This window comes from Patiria miniata, unplaced genomic scaffold (genome assembly GCF_015706575.1).
Source record: "Patiria miniata isolate m_02_andy unplaced genomic scaffold, ASM1570657v1 HiC_scaffold_1, whole genome shotgun sequence".
Classification (NCBI taxonomy): domain Eukaryota; kingdom Metazoa; phylum Echinodermata; class Asteroidea; order Valvatida; family Asterinidae; genus Patiria; species Patiria miniata.
Genome location: NW_024037047.1, coordinates 22,412,481 through 22,434,493, shown reverse-complemented (window position 1 = coordinate 22,434,493; position 22,013 = coordinate 22,412,481). Strand labels below are relative to the sequence as shown.

The window sequence follows — 22,013 nt, the reverse complement described above, 5'->3', positions numbered from 1 at the left end:
ACATGGTGAAAGCCGTGCTGCAAGATTTCTACGAAGCCCTCTTCCCGATCGTCTCGCAGTTTGAGCTGCCACGAGAGTACAGAAACCGGTTCTTACACGTAGATGGACTACGGGAATGGTAAGCAGGGCATTCCAGCAAAACGAGGAACAGAAAAATGTCATTTGGTATGCATCACTTAGAATCTCACCTTGAAACCTTTACCTCAATTTTTTGGATTAAACTGGGTAAGGGTTAAAACAAACTCTTAAGGATGTACTGCCCAGGCCATTTTCATCTGGCAAAATAGATTTTGGTTTTAAATTGCTCTTTTTTTCCCTAGCACTATGAAAGTTATTCACTTTTGAAACATCAGCTGAAAAAAAATTGCCCGTGGAAATAACTTTTTCCAATTTGAAATTATTTGCAGCCTGGCACTTATTGAAAAGACAGAGGTTAGACTTGTTCCCACCCCATCCTCCCTTTAGGAATGATTATTTGTGGACCAAGAGCCAGTGTAGTGGCAGGGTGGATCTGTTAAGGCACAAACGCTCACAAATATTTAATCCTTGGTGTTTTTCTAAACCTCGTTCATTACAGTAAATATTCAAAGTTCCATATTTGGTGGGATAGAAATTCAATTTGTTGAAGAGCCTTGACGGCTTTATCATTAACATTTTTTTTGTTTCTCTTCTGCTTTCTACAGGAGAAGATATCGTGACTGGCTCAGGTTCTGGACACAAATCTCCCTATTTGCTCTGATTGCTTTCAGTATAGCATCATTTTGCTCCGGTCAGGTACGCAATTTTTTTCCCCATGAATTTCTGTCCCAGAATTTGAAAAAAAGGCCCACGTCAGAAAAGCGACTTCTTGATATATTTTAATAGTGATTTAAGCCTTACACTGATGTAACTTCACTAGCAGTGGATGCTATTTGTCTTATTGAGAACTTGTGGGACTGACAAAAAAACCTTATCAGCTTTTTAATGTTTAAATGACCTTTAAGACTTCAATGAAAGAAGGAGAAAACTGTTTCTTTTTCGTCTTGATTAAGTTTTCCAAAAGCCGATGAGTTCTAAAACTTTGCTTCTTCGAAGTGGGAGCTTGTCAGACAAAATCATTTGAGATTTTTTATTAATCAATCCTTTCTTCATACCCAATGGTTTTTGCGGTATTTTAGAAGGTCTGTTATAGTCTATTGAATAGCCGCTTGAACACAAGCGTCTACGATACGCAGATTCGGCGAATAATTATGCAAAACAAGACTGCGTCTTGACCTCGAGATTCTGACCATTCAGCGGGCGCCTTCTGTATCGGGTCTTCAGTTGTATTACAAAAATTTGGAATCCCAATGTCTAAAGTCGAATCCGACTGGCTGGTACGCAGAGTCACATACAATTTGCATTGCTCAGAGGTTGGATAAGGAGAGTGCTCCGTTGGACAACAGCTGATACTCAGACTAGGTCTGCTATAGGGTACACATATGCAAATGACTGGTCAATGAAGCCCCGCCCACTGCGCACATCCGCAACAACATGAGCACCTCTCCCATGCCACACGGCATGTTACAGGCACGCACGTCATGAAGTGAACACATGTCGGCCTGTCATTGGACATTTAGTTGAACAATTATGGCAGTGATTGGTCAAAATACTGAGCTGAATAAATTGGTCAACTTGTTCTGTTTCTTGTGAAGGAAAGTTAAGAACAGGGTGAGTCAACAAGAAAGTGGCCAAGACTAATGATATTTTTTCTTAAAAAGCAATCACATTTAATATGAAGTAGACATGTCTTAAAAGAGCATGTTCTTCCACTCATCTAAAAGCGTGAAATTCATCTAATTTATCAGCAGTTATGGGTGTTTGACCTAAAGAACCGATTTTCATAGCTGTCCGTGGAATGCCATTGGACGCTATTGAGCCGAGTAGGAATTGCAGATTTCACACACGCATTAGAACACAATGGGATTTCAGTCATTGTTTGGGTCAAGACTGAGCATTATTTTTTTCTGTCAGATTTTATTGTTTGGAATATGAGAAACAACTCCACTTTTTTTTTTCTGAAATACATGTTTTGGTGGTAATTTTTTTCCTTTGTAAGTTTTCGTTCATTCATGGAGTTGTGAAAATGTTTATGTTTAATTATATTTAATGGGTATTCCTCAGTTCGTAGAATGGTAAATGATCAGTGGTGGACAGCTGAATTTTGTGATCGTTTTATTAAAATAGTCATAACTTGCGAATAGAGCATGCAAAGTAAGTGACACGGTTATCAGTCAATTACCTGTATTTTATCCCTATGTTATTTTTATGAAAAGGAGAGAGCCATGTATATATATTTTTTCTTTTTCGGTCACTTTCTTTTTGACTCACCCTGTATAATCCATATTCCAGTGCGTAAATTTAGAATAGACCCATTTCAAATGTCACTTTTCAACTCTGGCGAATTTCGCAGCGAATGTTTCATGACGTCAAATTCGCTTCGCATTCGCATTCACATGAAGTATGAACCGGGCTTGAGGAAATGTATATTATTAATTCTTTTTTTTTTTCATTTTAGACATGTTGGCAAATGTAACTGTTTATTATTTGTGTCAACATTTTGACAATAGTGAAAAGGTGATGGGTTTTATACTAATGTGGTTTGGGGGTTAAAAACACTTTTTCTACAGTAAAATTAAAATGGTATATTTATTATTGTACATAGAGGTTTACCTGCAGTTTACGTATGCATATATGGGCATTGCAGGTACAAGTTTAATATTGCTATTTATGGAAAGGAAAATCTGTGATGGGTGGGGCAATGGGTGGGGTTTTTTTTGGGGGGGGGGGCTGGAGGATTTGTTTTATAATAAATTCCCAATATCATACACTTTAGATGCTTCTCAAAATATGTTTGTAGTGAACGAAAATCAGCATGACTGCCTGTGAAGTTGCTCTGCAAAACGCAAATTTAAGAAAATATATTTGTGCACTTTTGAGCTTTTGAATCTTTTGGCAAAAGCCATCTACCAGTTGCATAAACTGTAGATCTTTCTCTACCAACTTCCATGGTTAACGTTGCAAACAAAAAAAGCATAATAATGAAAGTTTTTATATATATTGGATTATTGAAAATACAAGATGTCCAACAAACTATCAAAGATGTCTATTTCTTATGTAATGAGGCTGTTAATCTGCAACAGCCCCTTCCCCCCCCCCCCAAGAAACCTTGCCCCCCCCCCCCCAGTCGCCCATAATACAGCCCAATGGCGTTGACTTTCTTTTTTCATTCGGTTTGTACTTTTCGCTTTGAAAATACTTGTTTTATGTGAGGGTACGTGCCTATGCACATGCCGCACCCACGTGAATTGGCCAAAAAATTCGTCCGAAGAGCTCATGAATCAAAGTTATACCCTCAAAAGTTTCTATGTTAGGCCACAAAAAAAAAAACCCATCACACGGTCTTCGGTCAGCGCGTGCGTCGATTTTAATCATGCGCGTCAATTTTTTTTCTTCAAATTAACACGGAAGCTACAAAAGCGCCCTCTACTGCCGCACCTCCTCAAATTTCTGTACCAAGGAACACCAAGGAATAGGGAAATTGCACCAATGCAAATGATAAGGGGCACCAAAGCAAATTATGGAGGACACCAATGTAATAATGAGGACACATAAAAGCAAAATAGTACCCACCTTGTCTGTACAATTCAAGCTTGAAACAAACAAAAAAGCACCCCCCCCCCAAAAAAAAGGCGTCTGGTCTGACCAGAGACCGAATATTTTTTTTGGGGGGGGGGGCTGAGAGGGCTCTGATCTATGGAGTTGGGAAATTAAAGAGATATGGCAATACGTGCTTCTCTGGTCCGGACGTGGGGCGCCCAATTCAGAGCATTTTGTATGCAATTGGGTCCGAAAGTGGCGCTATATATTTAGCCATGTTGTGGCTGGATTCGTTTTAAAGATTGCTACCTTTCCACTTTGGAAAAAGTCACTCGTTCTGAAAAGAAAAGAAAAGATGACACGTTAATCAGCATTTTTCTGTGCAGCCTGAACACCTGTGAGAGTTATGAGTATTTCAAAAAGAATTATGAAGTATGGGCATTTATCACTGTTGTCTATTGGAATTTATTTGATTGGGTGCTCCACTAATGGTCTCGCACCAATGCCTACTTTGATTTTATTTCAATAGAGGACGCACCACATAAATAGTGGTCTCGCTATCCACCACCAAACTCGTTTTGGGGGCAACAACTCAAGAAATACAAGATGTGTTAAATTGAATTTTCGTCCCCTGTTTTGTCACTATGTTTACCATACGAGATTTAATTTCATAAGAAACCGTCCGACAATGAAGCTATTATGACCACAACAAAACATAATTTTCCTTTGTTTCGATTTCAGGCTAAAGTCTTCATTTTGAACTCACTGAATGGAATTTTTAAAAAGTCATCGAAGATGCTGGGCCGCTTTCACTGGAGCCATGTTCAAGAGGCCCGGATAGTCAATGACGCCACTTCATAATCTTTAGTGAAGGTCATTTGTTGAAAAAAATGATGATTAGACATGAATCTGGGACTGAGAAACATTTTTTTCCAACTTTCACTCGGGAGGTACCACACTGAGTATACAGTGTTTATACGTCGATGAAGGGCAAAACCTAAATTGATTTATATCACCCCAACGCCAAAATTCCATCTCAGGAATTTCCTATTTTGTTAGAAAATACTCAGTAAAAAATATTTCTGACTCTCCATAGACTTTGTACACATCGCGGAAGTGGCATCAGGTTGCAACCTTTTTTCCTAGTCAATGACCACAATGCGCATGCGTCAGTTGGTAACGGAATCGAATCGTTCTCAGACTGAACTTTCCAGCCGTTTTCACAACATGAAGGATTCTACACAGCTTACAGAACACAGCACTGACATTCATGAGGGCAAGGAACTGGGTCACAGTGTCCAAAAATGTTTCGATCAATAAGCGACTTGCGTGTTAGATTTGAATAAAATCTGGAACGCTGACTTGCACGTTTTAACCTAGCATTCTCCCGACCAAAGAGACTGTTACTATATCACGTGATTCGGGGCAAGCCTTATGCTAGCAACCCCCAGCTCCGGCATGGTCTGGTGTCCTTGTGCCATTCTCACCCCGCATTGTGAACGATGTATTGGTGCTGAGCGTCTCTTACGTAACTATGCAAGAGCTTGCCCCGAATCATGTGATTAGCAACAGTGTCTTGGGTCTGGAGAATTCACAGTTAAAATGTGCCAAGCATTCTGAGCAAGTCATTGTACCAGACGTTTTTCAAATGTAAATCCCAAAGGGTATAGGTTACACGCAAATGGCTTATTGACAATACATTGTGTAGTCATGCGTGACTGAACTCTTTCGATACAGCGAGCCGCTGACAGCGGCACACAAAAATTGTACATGTCGTACGGCAAGCCGCTGCGGCTCAGTGACGTCGCTGTGAATAAATCAGGTATCCCCATGACGTGTGCCTTATTTACATAATTTATATCGTATAACCTCTGACCCTAGTTTGAACCGCTGCCAACGGCTCTCCGTCTCGCCGGGGTCTGCTGCAGGTTATTTTGAGCAGTTTGTTTACAGAGAGACATTTAAAGATGACGACGGAATTTCCAGCGATTTATTACGAAAAAAACGTGAAAAAATCGGGAATTTAATTTCTGTAGCGAAAGAGTGAAATTACATGAAACTCTTGGGATTTAGGCCAAGGATACAAGGAGTATCTGCACAATAAAACATTTTCAACATTGACATCATGGTTTTGAATAGTTATTTCAAAAATAGTCAGACAGACACTTTTGGGGGACACACTAATTCGGCAACATAAATTTAGAAGCCATTTGAAGGTGGAACCAAAATGCGCTCAGGTCGTACGCAAACACAAACCAATCTGAATCGTAAGTGTGACGTCATTTCAACTGAAAAACCACGCCCACTGCAACACGGTGTAGCATTGGCACATGTACATGTATAAGAACTGTATACATGTAAAATGTAGTACCAATAAAAGTGGCACGTTCAGCCAATGGATGCTTGTAATCACGTAAGCGTGCGCGTGTTTGACGCAGTCACTTAAAAACCGCGGATAGGGTAAAAGGGACACTGCGTCCTGAAATCTACGAAAGTTTCATGTTTTGGATCGTTTACTTATCCTATTTCAAACATTTGGTTGAAAGGAAACTAACCTAATGTCTTACCATTCCCGAGAAAAGACGAAAAATAAAACCGGTTGTTTACATCGGACACAACGGAGTACGAATACGTTTTTCATGTCGTTTCAGTCAATGTCCAATACACGTTGTGTTCACGTTGTGTATGAGTCACATAAAATCACACAGCACCAATGCACAAAATGTGGTTTCTTACATGTCCGCAAAAGGCAAACACTTTGTGGCTGGAATCACTACTAGCATGAACAGCCCGACTTTTTGGCGCGGCAAAATTGGACCCCGAAAGTCGCACGCCTAGCACAAGAATAACACAAAGCGCCCAGTTTGTAAAGGACAGTTGTGTGGATGTTTACATCCTACTTTTAAATATTCTTTCCGATTAACAACATTTCGTTCAAAGCGTTTTGTAGCCCAGTTGGGTTCATTCCCTTTAACACAATTAGCTTTCCGTAAGCAACAGTTTTCGTTATGTTAGAAGAGTTTATCTTGAACTGATGTCGGTCTTTTACTGTTTTGTCCATCGTACAAAACAAGATAACAATGTCAAAGGTAAATATCAGGTCAATCGTTCGGCTCCTATCCCCCCTCCAACAAAAAAATGTAATAAAAGTGCACCCGCCGAGGACTTAAGGGATGATTCACCACTGTTATTAGCAATTTGTTGGCGCTAGACACAATGGCACTATAACCACGCTCCATACAAACCATTCGTGTGTGTCGGCTGGGGTGCTTTGTGGCAGAAATTCCTTGGCTCGTAAACAACTTGTTGTTAAAAAGGTCGATCAAAAGTGAAATACAGCTCATAACGATTTCGGTTTATTGACATGGCAGCCGGTAAGCATGGTCGAAGATACATTGTGTGGGTATTCTGTCAAGCATTTTTGTCGAGCACGCGATATTTACCCTCTAGAAGTCCACACGTCCCAAAGTTAAATGGAAAGTACAACATTTGCTTTTGCTGCAATTTTCAAAAATAATGGATTTGGAGGATTAGTAGTTATAGAAAATATTGTTAAACTGACTTGCTTCACGTATTGGGTTCGGAGATGCTGGAAAATCCAAGAAAACCAACCATGTACTTGTAGTCTGGTTCACTGAACCCACTTAGGATGATACGGAACAATGTATAGACTTTTGGGAATCGTAAAGTCAGAGAATCAGTCTAGCAGGCTTGTACCCATTCACAGGTGTTAATCAATTGCTAACGAAATGCAGAATAACTTTAATATGAAGAATAAGGAGTTTTTGAAAAAAAGCGCCAGTTTCCTCCAACGCTGGTCGGCCGACCAGCGTTGGAAAAATACAAGTTTTCTTGAAAATGTCAGCACACCGGGAACCCTGATTTTACAGGATGCTTTGGACAGTCCTTCCCAAACAATTCAGTCAGATATTTTGTGATAATTTGATCATTTCATTTTTTGATGTTTGCAAATGTTGTATCTTCTCTTTAAGTTCGGGAATGTTGACGTGCCGTTTATGAACTTTGCCTTTTTAGAACATGTTTTTGCATTATACAGAGCTGAAGAGCGTGGGATCCAAAGGTGTCCGGTATTAAAACAGTTTATATGGCCGACTGCATAATCGACCTATCGCCGTTTGCGAGTTAGCCACGTCCCTTGGACAACCCTATGGAATTGTGTTCGTTGAGTTTCGTTTGTCTCAGATTTTGCGCGTTCCATGCAATTTGTATATACCATGCAATTGGACAATATTTCACAAGCTGCGTTGACGCGATTCTACCGCGATAGGTCAATTATAACAAAGTCTGAGACAAGATAAGTTTGCGGTAGCACCATGTGAATAAATCTCTTTTGTGAGTATGTGTGGTTCTGAAAAGAACCGGATCGAGGACTCAACGTTTCGAACTGTGTGCTCTGACCGTCGTCAGAACCAAACATACTCACAAAAGAAATTTATTCACATGGTGCTACCGCAAACTTATCTTGTCTTAGTATCTTTCCACCATGCAAACCTTCAAATCTTATATAACAAAGTCTCTTGAAGATAATTGTAACGTTGAGGCATAGGACATTAGAATTAGAAACATGAATTGACATTAACAGTGTAATACTAGTACGGCAGATAAGTGATGGGATTGTGCCTATGATGATACATGCATAGCATTTGGCACACGGTCAGAGTACCCGTATGTACATCTTCACCCAAATTCATTAAAAGTCCATTTCTCCGTGAAAAGAATCTTTAAGAGATGTTTCACGGACATTTACATGGGGCTTATATAGGACTAATCCTGTAAGGGTATTTTCACGGTTTTTTAATGACCCTGGCCACTGAGGATTATCATTGGTTATACATAACGGTACAATGGGTCTATCTCCATGGGTAAACAAAGGACCTTCTTAAGGGTGTTTTCACGGACTCCTAATCTGGCTTAATATGTTGGAAAATCCGTGAAAATTTAGTTAACAGTAATTTCAAGGGAAAATGGCTATGTAACGAATTTTTAAGGGAGTGTTCATGTCATGAGAAAAGATATTTGGCTGTAGGGCCATCGAGGATTTTTCCTCTGAAAATAATATAGGTGGAATATCGAGCAATGACAGACATTTTGAACATTTGGAGAATTGCACGTTATTCTACCTATTTTTTTTCAAAGGACAGGTCTGTGATGGCGCTATAGCCACATATCTTACTTAAGACATACTCTGACTGTGTGCCATGCATATGTCATGCTTGAACCATCAAGGCACAATTTCCCCAAATATCACCCCTATCCAAGCCCGCGGGAAGGGGGGGGGGGTGGTGTTGTGGGTGCTGCAGCACCCCTAACTCTTTGGATTGGGGTGCTGGAAAGTCTAGCACAAACATTGTAAAATATCAAGAGGAGGTATTTTCTAAATTTTCAGGCAGTGCAGAATGGATATTTCTCACACGGTATCTAAAATCATGACATGTCTATGATATTTCTGCTGAGATGGTAGTTTTGACCCGAAAGCAATAACCTCGGCCATGACGATGGTGGCAAAGTTGATTATGCTTGCCAGGATTTTTGTCATTCGATCTTTCAATAGGGGCAAATGTTCATACCTTTCCCTGAAGGTTTTTCTTTTCATTTAAAAGTTTCATTGACGTTGCAAGCATTCTGTATTCAACATTTACAAATAGCAAGGTTCACACACATCCCAACCTAATAGGAGTGGGACTTGTTTTCATTGAAACTAGTCATGCTGTACGCCAATCCCAGTGTGGTTTCGTTTCAATTGAAAAAGAACTATTCATGTTTTGCCCTCTGCAAGTTTGTCCTCATAACAACTCTGCAGACCAATAAATTATTGCCTATAGCCCTAAACTTGCCATCTACCGATCATAAACATAAAGATACATTTTTTCTGTTGGTCTTTTATATTTGCCTTCCCTGTAACAAACAAATAACACTGCAAATATATCGAGAGCTACGTCGTTTGGTGAGTTAGAACTATGTGAATATTTTTATGAACAGAAATTCGTCCGCTTCCAGTGGAACCATTTTTTTAAACCAAAAACAAATCCTTTGGGGTTTATAAGTTTCAGTACACTACCAGTATCTTTTACCACACCACAGTGCATCCAGAATCCAACATTTTCCGGGCCTTAAAGTGGGCCCTGTGGCCCTGTGGCCCTACGCCGTAAGGGCTCGGAAAATAAAACAAAACATACACGACGGGATTTACTAAATGTAAGAAAGCAGCCTTGCAACAATAGTATTTACATGCGATGCCATGATAAAAATACAGGGTTCTCCACTTGTTAGTACAGTTAAACATTTTAAGAGCAACAGTATATTCTAAACAAACTAATAAAATAAATTGTTTTTATAATCTCAAAAAAACTTTTGCTAAAAAAATTCACATGAAAGTGGCCAAGCATCGCCTCAGATTGCACCACAGAGCATCCATATTCCAAATTGAGCCACGACGTGAGGGCTTGAGTTTGCGCTCCGCTTTCGTATTAATTTTGTCTGTCCTTTATAGATTCCAGCACCCCCTAACAAAAGTTTGTTCCAGCGGCAGTGCCCCTATCTGTCCCATTAGTAGGCCATATAGCACATGTACAGTCAGCTTGATGCATATACTATTTCCTCAATATTGCAGTCATTGTGCATAATATAGTTATAAATCCCCACAGATATCCACTTACATCACACCCATCACCGTCCCGATGAAATGATCTTGATTAAAAACCAGCCGACTGCAGTAAAAACAATTCAAAGGCCACATAATTATTAAAACTGACGGTCAAAATGAAACCGACGTAAACAAAAAAGCTATAATTATAATAATAATAATGGCAGCTACAATTATTGAAATCCTTTGGAAGAAAATAAACCAAGATTGAAATCAGTAGAAAACTTAATGGGAGCTTATGCCCAGAAACCCCTCAAGTATAGCAATGACATGATCGGTAACATAGCAGTAGCAAAATGAGTGAAAAATCAATTTATGTTATTCAGTTTTAACAAAATGCAATAACTGAACATCTATACTTCTGTTTCAATTTGCAGACTACTTATTCTGTGTGAACTCAAATAGCGTTAGTTATAAACCATTTACAATTAAGATAGGAAAGGGTCATCATGTGCATCTAAATCGTTTCCTTGAAATAATACAAAATGTTTTCATGTACCTTGAAAAACACAGTGTTGGAAAACGCCGTTTTGCCATTCCACAACTCATCGCTTTGTTATTTTTCACTTTTAGATATAACATAGTATCCCCAATAGACCAAAAAGGCCAAGAAAGGCTGTATTAATGCTGGGTACGGAGCAGGCTGAATCAGCTTCAGCCTGTTCGCATTCGAGGCCGTCTCCTTCAAAGGTCGGACACTCCTTGAAATCTTCAAGACACTGCAGCATCTTGCGGGCCTCGCGGTCCCCTGAGTCTAAACCCCCGACGATGTAGCCAGGAAAGCGGTCGGAAGTTGCCTCGCCACCGAAGAAGAGGCGACCCACTCGGCTCTGGAGTTTCTGGCGGCATTTGGTAGGAACCTCCACGGGGACGTTGCTGAAGGAGCCTTTGGTGAGGGGATTCTGAGACCAGTCAGTCACCAGGATGCCGGTGGCTTCAGGGATGCTGTCACCGTACATGTCACGAAGGACTTGTTGGATCTCGGCTTTGGTCGCGTCTGAAGGTTGTGCCTCAACGCGCCGAGATTCATCACCTGGAATCAATACAGAAGACAGAACATTCAGTTGTAAAACTATTAATAATTATAAACATTGAAATCACTGCTTGTTCATCTAAAAAAAATGTACATTATAACCGTCTAATGTCTATAGCCCTACTCAGCGATAAGCAGAAACTAACTCCACTTTGATAATAATATCCTAATTATCAATAGTAAGCAAAACACCTGAAAAATACACCCCTCCCCGTGGTCAAAACTATCGCATGATCTCTTGCTCTTGATATTCAAGACTACAAGTACAAAAAAGAAGAAGGTGTGTGTGCACAATATTATATGACGGTGCACAGTGAAGTGTTGCTTCCACATAATAGATCGAAGACATCCACACACTTTTCAAACACCACTTTCCCTAAAACCTGACAATAAGCGTTGTGGGACGCAATTCTGAACAACAACAACAGGGTTAGGTTTCCCGAATTGTAAACTTCAGATTTTTTTTAGATTGAGGTACAAAAGCAAAAATAACCCAAGCATTTTGATCTTACCAATAACAAAGACCACTATCACTGGACTCCCGTTCGGAAACAGCCCAGCTGCCTGGTAGTTGAGAAACGCTGGAAAATAACCCTTTCTCTCGCTGGCGTACAGAACCCACTCAGTGTCATCCCAAAACTTGCTGGGAAAGCTGAGGTAGATGGAGGTGTACGCAGCCATCTGAAATTTCTTAATCTCAACATCTTTCCATTCCGGGAGAGTCGGGATGAACTGGATCAAATTAGGGTTCTGCAAGACGCCGATGCTGAAGGTGATAAGAACGTACTCGCCGATGTATCGCGTGCCATCCTCACACGTCACGACTACTGATATGTCATTCCTGTAATCGATGGATACCACCTTCTGGTTCAGACGGGTGTGGTTGATGTATGCTGGCGTCGTCAGGAAACCAGCAACCTCATCAAAGATTCGTTCGAACCCTCCTGTGTCGGTGATGTACAACTCTTCCCCTTCGTCTGAACCTACTGCCTTAGTAGAAGAAACCTCAGGTCCGTCTGCGTACTCGAAATCATATTCAAACCATTCGATCGCCTTGTCGATCGCACTTTGTGGTATCCACTCACCGATTCGAAGGGCAGAACGCTGAGACATGTCTGGTATATCGTCATTCTTTTTCAGTCTTGCGCTCAGTTCGTTAAGTTTGTCGATGGCCTTCTCCAGACGCTCGTAGATCGCATCGGCCTCGTCAGTCACATCGTGCCCGGTCGCGTTGCGGATAGTCAAGCTGTCGTAATCACTCGTGTGACGACGTAAGTCAAGATCGCGGACAAGTTGATCCGCTTGGGAACCTGCTGGTTGCGCCCAACCTGCCCCAAGCGGCACTGTGTAGCCAGCGAATTGTGCGCTCTGGACGCGCCCACCGATCCGATCAGCAGCCTCGACGATGATGAAGTCATCCATTCCGTTATCGTGGAGAGTCCTGGCCGCTTGTAAGCCAGAAGCCCCCGCCCCCAAAATCAAGATTCTGGCTTGAGTGTCGCCATGATTGACCAGGGCCTTTGCGTGGAAACAGAACAGCAAAAGATCGAAAATAACGTGAATTTGAGAAAACATGATGAGGCAATTAATGTCATGTACTTTCACACATAAACATCTGAACCAAGTGTCACGTAAACAGGGCCTATATTGTGTTACATATAGGTATTTACATGTACAGCATATCAAGCTTCAGTGAAAAAAAGTGAAAAGGAATCACTAAGCCAAGGAATTATTTATGAGTGGGCTGTAGTCAGTCAGAACAATCGTGAACCAGCTCTACGCATCCATGATTAGCTATAGACTAATCCAATGACGGTTTAGACTGGCGTCGCGTTGTTGCTCCGAAATAGTTCCACTTGGAGCCACTCAGACAGTTTCAGAACTCAGAACTACGGTGGCCCTGGAACGACACCCAAGTGATTCGAGTCCCACCTGAGTTGTTTCTTTTCACAATTACTCGGGACAACACTCAGCATAAACTGATTAAAAAACAAACATTATGTGAAGGGAAAACCCAACATTTTTAGTTGAATTCAAGAGATAAAGCAAATCAATTCGGATCAACAAAATCTCACAAAATGTGTGCTGGTGGATCGTGTTTGACAAAACGGGGTAAGGGTTAATATATACTCTAAGGATATACTGCCCAAGCTATTTTTTAGTTTCACTCATCCAAAAAGTTTTTGTTTTTGAATGTTTGGTTTTAGTTATTCACTTTGAAAACATCAGCTGAAAATTGGCAATGGAAATAAGTTTACAAACTTGAAATTATTGGCGGCCCGGCATTTATTTAATACGCACAGGTTAGACTTGTTCCCACACCAACCTCCCTTTAGGAATGATAATTTATGGACCAAGAACCAGTCTACTCATAGGACGGATCGCTTCGCACGCAAAGGCAACCCCAAATTTAAGCCTTTTTTTTTTCAAGGGTTTTTAAAAACCTCGCTCACACACCCCAATTTTTTTTTTATCATAAATTTTCAACGGTTAGTACTAGGGGGGTTAAAATTCAATTTGGTGCAGAGCCCAAATAGCGCATCTTTAAATATTTATGAACCTTGTTTTTCTTTACAGGAGAAGATATCGTGCTTGGCTCGGTTCTGGGCACAAATCTCCCTGTTTGCTCTGACTGCTTTCAGTATAGCAGCCTTTTGCTCCCGTCAGGTACACACAATTATTTCCTAGATTTTTTTGTACCAGAATTTGGAAATGAGTGACTCATTTCCAAATTCTGGTACAAAAAAATCTAGGAAATAATGAGTCCCACGTCAGAAAACGACGTTGGACATTTGGTTGCGCATTTCGTCATCGATTTTACGAAGGGACGGGCATGTCAAAATTGACAATTTTTTCGATTTCGAGTTTTTTTCACTATGTTGCTTTAAAACATGGTACTTCAGCATTCTGACATGTTTCCGTTGGCAAAACATCATTTAATTCCTGAATGACATTCATGACGTCAGGGGCAGGCATCTCGATAATTGTATTTTGCGATTTCACGAAGAGACGCGAACATGCCTGCTCCCGCGAACACGTACAAAACGCATTGCACGGAAAGGCGGTAAAAGTAGGACAACGGAGATTTTCGTTTTCACGAAGGGACGGGCATCTTTGTTACATTCTCAGCTGCGCACGCGTAATCAAAAACGCGCGCCCTTCACTATGGAAAAGCCATAACACTAGATCAGCAATGCGTACAGACGCGCGTTCTGCCATGGGCGGCGCCATTTTTCAGCGCATGGGGCAAAAGTTGCGTTACGCGCACCTTTTTTCCATAGGTTTGCATGGAAAGATATATTTGTATGTCCACAAAAGTAATATTTTTTGACCTGCAGTAGTTATTGCCCCAACAAATTCAAAATGGGTCACCAAGCTGCTTGTTCATTGTCAGAGTTTCATCCATTTTATTCTTCGTATTTATTTTCCGTTTTAAAATGCTTGGGCGCGTTGCTAAAAAACAACTTGCCTCCAGTTATTTGCTTCAGAATTAAAACAGAGTACATTGTATAGCCCCTAGCCTCCATCAACTTACAGAATGATGATAATTTTGAACGCCTTTTTTCGTAGTTGTTGCGTTGTCCTTAAATATAAATTCGCGACAGTGTTTAAGCGACAACACCCAGAATACTTCTCCATTATCCCTCATAAGGACATGACGGCGCCGTTATCAGGTACATTTTTGTACAGTGGGATACTGGGGGATTCAAGCCCCTCTCCCAACTCTTCACCAAAAAAAAAGAAAAAAGAAATGTGTATTACTGTGCTCTCCTCTAAAGGCGTACCCAGTATCTAAAACTCTTTAGCCTAAGAAGGCGCAAGACGAAAAAAATGTTCCGGTATAAAAGTCATACATATAAAATGTAATCCAAGTAAATTGTTTATCCGAAAAGGATAATTTATGGCGGGTATTAACACAAATCTCTAAAAACCTCCGCTGGAACATTTCACAAATTTAATTTAAAATAATTTAAAGGTAGTTTAAATCAGTTTTTACATTCTACGTTTTCCTTTCGTTTATTGTTAAAAAAACAATATTGTAATACACATCGTCAGCAACACCACGAAGTAACACTCATGTACACACCGGTAAAAACTAGCATTCGGAGAAAACGGCATCTAAAGTTGAACGCCTTCTAGAACAACACTTTAAGTCAAAACAGCAGAGTATTTGCAGTTGGGTTTCTCGTTGTGGACACTTGATGAATTGAATTGATTAAATCTGCTGTTTTTCACCCGTTTGTGTATTAAATCAACAAGAAATAGGAGGAAAAGGTGAGTGTTAGTTCGTGAAACCGAAAAAGCTGCGAAACTGTACATTTTGTTTTCACGGAGTAACACTCTTCAATGTATAATATATAACACGAGGAAAGTGCAACTTCAGGTTAGCGCGCGCGCGCTCAAACAAGGAGAGTGTTACTTCGTGAAAACGTTTTTGCTCACATTTGAGCAGAGTGTGCGCCATGCATTGCAATGATAAATGGAACTTGAGTGTTACTTCGTGAAAACGAAAATTGTCACCTTTGCGCAAAAGTTGCCATGGATAATTTGTATAATTATTAAAGTAAAGCTCTTGAAGCTTTGAAACTTCGTGCAATGGTAGGCCTTGATGAATAATGTTCAAAAATCCAAAAAACTGAAGATCGAAAAAAATATGGTTTAACACGGTGGAGTGTTACTTCGTGGTGTCGGTGACGACAAGTTTTTATGATAATTAAAGAGTGATTTTGTTTGGAGATTTTTAGCATGGTACACCATTATTTGGAAACGAAGAAAATAAATACGAGGTGAAAATGGAGCAAACTTCGAGGTGAATATCCAGCTTGATGTTGCATATTGAATTTTGTTGGAGACCTGATAACTACTGGTCAAAAATGTTACTTTTACGGACACAAAAATACAAGTTTGTGCACAAACCTAAGGGACTTTAGGTGCGCGTAAGGCACGTTTTGCCCCACGCACAACTTAACTTCGCGTAGAGCGTCCATGACGGAACGGGGAAATTTGTGCACATTCTATGGCGCGTATGCACGCACTGCAGATCTAGTCTTTTAATCTGTATCTGTGGGAAAAGCACATTTGGATTTTTGCTTTCACTGAGGAATGGGCATCTTTACTGATTAATTTTGGCTAATGACCCACTCTGTTAATTATAATTACTGGGTTTAAATTCAAGTATACCTGTCAAAGAATAACGTCCAGGTTTCCTTATTGCTTAAAATTGTTGCAAAGTAGTAGTTGTTGGTGTTTTCAAAACGGAGAAACTTCTCTTGCGATTATCTCTAAAACGATTTTTCTTCAAAATCCACATGCCCGTCCCTTCGTGAAACCGGTGACGATTTATGGCATTGATTTGTCAAAATAATGTGCACCCTGAGGACTTAAGGCATGATTTACCACTGTTTATGGCGCTAGACATAATGGCACTTACCACACTCATACAGGCCATTCCTGTGTGTCAGCTGGGGTGCTTTATGGCAGGAATTCCTGGGCTCACAAACAATCTTTGTTAAAAAGATCGTTCAAAAGTGAAATACACTGCATAACATTTATCACACAGTTTCGGTTTATTGGCATGGCCACTGATAAGCATGGTTGAAGATGCATTGTTTGGGTACTCTGTAACGCCTTTTGTCAAGTACACAATCCTGACGTTTAGGCCAATAAAAAAAAGTCTCCGGTTTCTGGTATGCGCGCGCGTCGCCGTAGCCATGCGCGTCGGCAAAATGAAAAAGTTTTTTTTCAATGAAAGATGATGTCTCAAACCGCCAAACTCACTGGTTTGACTGGAATCCTGCTGCTGCACAATTTTAACGTGTTTTTAGATTGGGTTATGGTCGAGAATAAGCTTTATGTGGCCTCTCTGGACTCCCATATATTTGCACTAAGTTTAGTCGGGCACCATTTGCAGTCATCAGCCGACATTTGAAGCAAAAAACAATCAGGTAAAAAAAAAAAAAGCCGCGTCGCCGCACCACTTTTGGGGCAAGCTCCATACCAGAAACCGGAGACTTTTTTTTTTGGCCTTACCGTCTGTGTCGTAAAAGGCCATTCATATCTAAGTTAAGTTCGGGAATGTTGACGTGCCGTGCCTTGGTCATGAACTTTGCTTTTTAGAACATGTCTTTTGAATAATACAGAGCTAAAGAGCCTGGGATCCAGAAGTTTCTGGTGAACAGTTTATATGGCCGACTGCATCATTTGACCTATCGCCGTTTGCGAATTGGCCCTTGTTTGTCTCAGATTTTGCGCGACCGCATCTTTTTTATACATACCATGTAATTGCACAATATTTCACAAGCTGCGTTGACGAGATAACTATAACATTGAGGCAAAAGACATTTTACATGTAATTAGAAACATGAAGTGACATTAACAGTGTATAATAGAGTACGGCAGATAGGTGATAGTGCATTTCATGATGGCACGGCATTTGGCACACAGTCAGAGTATGTCACGAGAAAGATATTTGGCTATAGGGCCTTCGCAGATTTGTCCTTTGAAAGTAAATGAGGTAGAATAACAAGCAATGGCAGTCATTTTGAACATTTTGAAAATTGCTTGTTATTTTTTCAAAGGACAAATCTGCGATGGCCCTATTGCCAAATATCTTACTTAAGACATACTCTGACTGTTTGCCATATGCCATGCTTGAACCATCAAAGGCACAATTCCCCCAAATATCTCCCATATCTGCCCCCCCCCCCCCATGGGCCATATAGTACATGTACAGCCAGCTTGATGTTAGACTTTTTTTCTCAATATGGCAGCCATTGTACATAATTATGTAGATAGCATAGATCACCGCAGAAACCCACTTACATCAAAGTCATCTAAGTCCCGATGAACGTAAAACTTGATTAAAATAATCAGCCGACCACATTAAAAAAGAAAGAAATGGTCACACATAATTATTAAAAACTGGCGGTTTAAACGAAACCGACGTAAAGAAAAAATAATAATAATACATTGCAGGTACAAATAGAAGCCGAAAAAATCACACTTATTGAATTCTTTTGGTCGAAAATAAACCAAGTTTGACATAAGTACTCACCTTAATGGGAGCTTAGGTCGCCACACCTCTTAAGTATGGCAAAGATACACTCAGTAACATTTAACAATCAGTACAATTAATCTAGCAGTAGCAAAATGAATGATAAATCGATTAATATTATTGTAATTAAGTTTTTTAAAAATGCAATAATTGAACATCAATCCTACTGTTTCAAATTACAGCCGACATAATGTGGCAACATAAAAACGTTTATCACCGAATTAAGACGACTGGAAATTTAGTCAAAACGGCGAGAACACTGCTAATTAAGAGCCAAGATGAGCTCAATCTTTGCGACCTCAAACAGTGATATTTATAAATCATTTACAGATAAAATTGGAAAGGGTCGTCATGTTTACCTGAATTTTACTAGGAGCAGTATACAATTTATACCTTGAACAACACAGTGTTGGAAAACGCCATTTTGCCATTCCACAACTCATCGCTTTGTTATGTTTCACTTTTAGATAGGCCTATAACATAGTATCCCAAAAAGACAAAAAAGGCCAAGAAAGGCTGTATTAATGCTGGGCACTGAGCAGGCCGAATCAGCTTCAGCCTGTTCGCATTCGAGGCCGTCTCCTTCAAAAGTTGGACACTCCTTGAAATCTTCAAGACACTGCAGCATCTTGCGGGCCTCGCGGTCCCCCGAGTCTAAACCCCCGACGATGTAGCCAGAAAAGTGGTCGGAAGTTGCCTCGCCGCCGAAGAAGAGGCGACCCACTCGGCTCTGGAGTTTCTGGCGGCATTTGGTAGGAACCTCCACGGGGACGTTGCTGAAGGAGCCTTCGGTGAGGGGATTTTGAGACCAGCGAGTCACCAGGATGTCGGTGGCTTCAGGGATGCTGTCACCGTACATGTCACGAAGGACTTGTTGTATCTCAGCTTTGGTTGCGTCTGAAGGTTGTGCCTCAACGCGCCGAGATTCATCACCTTGAATCAATACATTAGACAGAACATTCAGTTGCAAAACAATTAATAATTATAAACATTGAAATCAGTACTTGTGCATCTAAAAATGTACATTATAACCGTCTAATGTCTATAGGCCTACTTAGCGATAAGCAGAAACGAACTCCACGTTGATAATAATATCCTCGTTATCAATAGTAAGCAAAACACCTGAACTTGAAAATAACCCCTCCCCGTGGTCAAAACTATCGCATGATCTCTCGCTCTTGATTTAACACTTTAAGACATTCAAGATTATAAGTACAAAGAAGAAGGTGAGTGTGCACAATATTATACGACGGTGCTCAGTGAAGTGTTGCTTCCACATAATGGATCGAAGACATCCACACACTTTTCAAACACAACTTTCCCTAAAACCTGACAATAAGCGTTGTGGGATGCAATTCTGAACAACAACAACAGGGTTTAGGTTTCCCAAATTGTGAACTTCAGATTTTTTTTGTTAGATTGAGGTACCAAAGCAAAAATAACTCAGGCATTATGATCTTACCAATTACAAAGACCACTATCACTGGAGTCCCGTTCGGAAACAGCCCAGCTGCCTGGTAGTTGAGAAACGCTGGAAAATAACCCTTTCTCTCGCTGGCGTACAGAACCCACTCAGTGTCATCCCAAAACTTGCTGGGAAAGCTGAGGTAGATGGAGGTGTACGCAGCCATCTGAAATTTCTTAATCTCAACATCTTTCCATTCCGGGAGAGTCGGGATGAACTGGATCAAATTAGGGTTCTGCAAGACGCCGATGCTGAAGGTGATAAGAACGTACTCGCCGATGTATCGCGTGCCATCCTCACACGTCACGACTACTGATATGTCATTCCTGTAATCAATGGATACCACCTTCTGGTTCAGACGGGTGTGGTTGATGTATGCTGGCGTCGTCAGGAAACCAGCAACCTCATCAAAGATTCGTTCGAATCCTCCTGTGTCGGTGATGTACAACTCTTCCCCTTCGTCTAGACCTACTGCCTCGGTAGAAGAAACCTCAGGTCCGTCTGCGTACTCGAAATCATATTCAAACCATTCGATCGCCTTGTCGATCGCACTTTGTGGTATCCACTCACCGATTCGAAGGGCAGAACGCTGAGACATGTCTGGTATATCGTCATTCTTTTTCAGTCTTGCGCTCAGTTCGTTAAGTTTGTCGATGGCCTTCTCCAGACGCTCGTAGTTCGCATCGGCCTCGTCAGTCACATCGTGCCCGGTCGCGTTGCGGATAGTCAAGCTGTCATAATCACTCGTGTGGCGACGTAAGTCAAGATCGTGCACAAGTTGATCCGTTTGGGAACCTGCTCGTTGCACCCAACCTGCCCCAAGCGGCACTGTGTAGCCAGCGAATTGTGCGCTCTGGACGCGCCCACCGATCCGATCAGCAGCCTCGACAATGATAAAGTCATCCATTCCATTATCGTGGAGAGTCCTGGCCGCTTGTAAGCCAGAAGCCCCCGCCCCTAAAATCAAGATTCTGGCTTGAGTGTCGCCATGATTGACCAGTGCCTTTGCGTGGAAACAGAATAGCAATAGGTCGAGGACAACGTGAATTTGAGAAAACATGATGAGGCAATATGTCATGTACCTTCACACATAAACATCTGGATCATGTGCCACGTAGGGCCTATTTATGCTTCATATGCCTACATAATTGTTTGCATGTACTGCACTTGAAATGTTTGTGAATAAAGTGAAAAGAAATCACTAAGCCAAGGAATGCACTATGAGTGGCCTATGCTCAGTCACAATGACAATCGTAAACCGGTTCTACGTATCCATGACCAGCTATAGACTAATTTGTAGCTGTTCCAGACTGACGTCGCATTGTTGCGCCGAAAATAGTTCCACTTGGAGCCACTCAGACAGTATCAGAACTCAGAACTACGGTGGCCCTGGAACGACACTTTAATGTTAACCCTTTTAATATGAAGGTTAAACCTTTGAACAGTATTGATTAATGATGAAAAAAAGTAAGACTGCTGCAAACTGCTTACTGACTGGATGGACCTGAAATATATAAATCTAAAAAGGGGTGTCTAGTTTCTTGGTGTTGACCGTTGACCGGTGGGCATAGAAACGCTTCTTGAGCGTATTCTTAGTCTCACCTACATACTGCACTCCACAGACCCTGCAAGAAATGAGATATACACCTGTATGACATTAGAGGTGTTACAAGTGATGTTACCAATGGTTCTGTGGGTAGTGACAGAAGAGTGGCCAGAAAAGGAGTCAGACTCCTGGATATGAATCTGGCAGACAACACATCTGGAACTGCACTTGAAAGTACCATGCTGGGTGGGAGGGGATGCATCTAAGGATGGGACTTCAGCTCGATCAATCATGTCCCGTAGATTTCGAGGACGCCTGTAAGCCAGTGTGGGGCCGTTGGGGATGGCGCGGGCAAGGCGATCTGAAGTATGGAGGATATGATGATTGTCATTAGTGATTTTGCGAAGGGGAGGGAGATTGGGGTGAAACGTGGTAACCAAGGGAATCATGGGTTTGGCCATGGCATCAGGGGCCTTTCCCGTGAGAGCTAGATTTCTGGGGATAGCTTTAGCTCTGGCAATGGCACGATGAACTTGGCAAGAGCTGTGACCCCTGCCCACCAAGTTGTTCCTCAGTATCTGTGTATGGCGGGAGAAATCGGAATCATTAGAACAAATTCTTCTGAGTCTGAGT

General features: G+C 41.1%; 2 protein-coding genes across 2 annotated transcripts; both read right to left on the bottom strand.

Moving 5' to 3' along the window:
* Window positions 1–9,882: 9,882 nt before the first annotated feature.
* Window positions 9,883–12,940, bottom strand: LOC119725713 (polyamine oxidase 7-like). Its single transcript, XM_038197256.1, has 2 exons — window positions 11,828–12,940; window positions 9,883–11,315 (listed from the first exon to the last, which is right to left on the bottom strand). The coding sequence occupies exons 1-2, from the start codon at window positions 12,888–12,890 to the stop codon at window positions 10,852–10,854; spliced, it is 1,527 nt and encodes a 508-aa protein (XP_038053184.1). The 5' UTR covers window positions 12,891–12,940; the 3' UTR covers window positions 9,883–10,851.
* A 5,115-nt stretch (window positions 12,941–18,055) lies between these two features.
* Window positions 18,056–20,937, bottom strand: LOC119725707 (polyamine oxidase 7-like). Its single transcript, XM_038197243.1, has 2 exons — window positions 19,832–20,937; window positions 18,056–19,302 (listed from the first exon to the last, which is right to left on the bottom strand). The coding sequence occupies exons 1-2, from the start codon at window positions 20,910–20,912 to the stop codon at window positions 18,833–18,835; spliced, it is 1,551 nt and encodes a 516-aa protein (XP_038053171.1). The 5' UTR covers window positions 20,913–20,937; the 3' UTR covers window positions 18,056–18,832.
* Between the last annotated feature and the right edge of the window lie 1,076 nt (window positions 20,938–22,013).

What these genes read in the sequence shown, in the direction of transcription:
- LOC119725713 (XM_038197256.1), bottom strand. Translation starts at nt 12,890, where the DNA reads ATGTTTTCTCAAATTCACGTTATTTTCGATCTTTTGCTGTTCTGTTTC. An exon ending in GATAGTGGTCTTTGTTATTG is followed by an intron (nt 11,316 to 11,827) that starts GTAAGATCAAAA and finishes TATTGATTCCAG; the next exon opens with GTGATGAATCTCGGCGCGTT.
- LOC119725707 (XM_038197243.1), bottom strand. Translation starts at nt 20,912, where the DNA reads ATGACATATTGCCTCATCATGTTTTCTCAAATTCACGTTGTCCTCGAC. An exon ending in GATAGTGGTCTTTGTAATTG is followed by an intron (nt 19,303 to 19,831) that starts GTAAGATCATAA and finishes TATTGATTCAAG; the next exon opens with GTGATGAATCTCGGCGCGTT.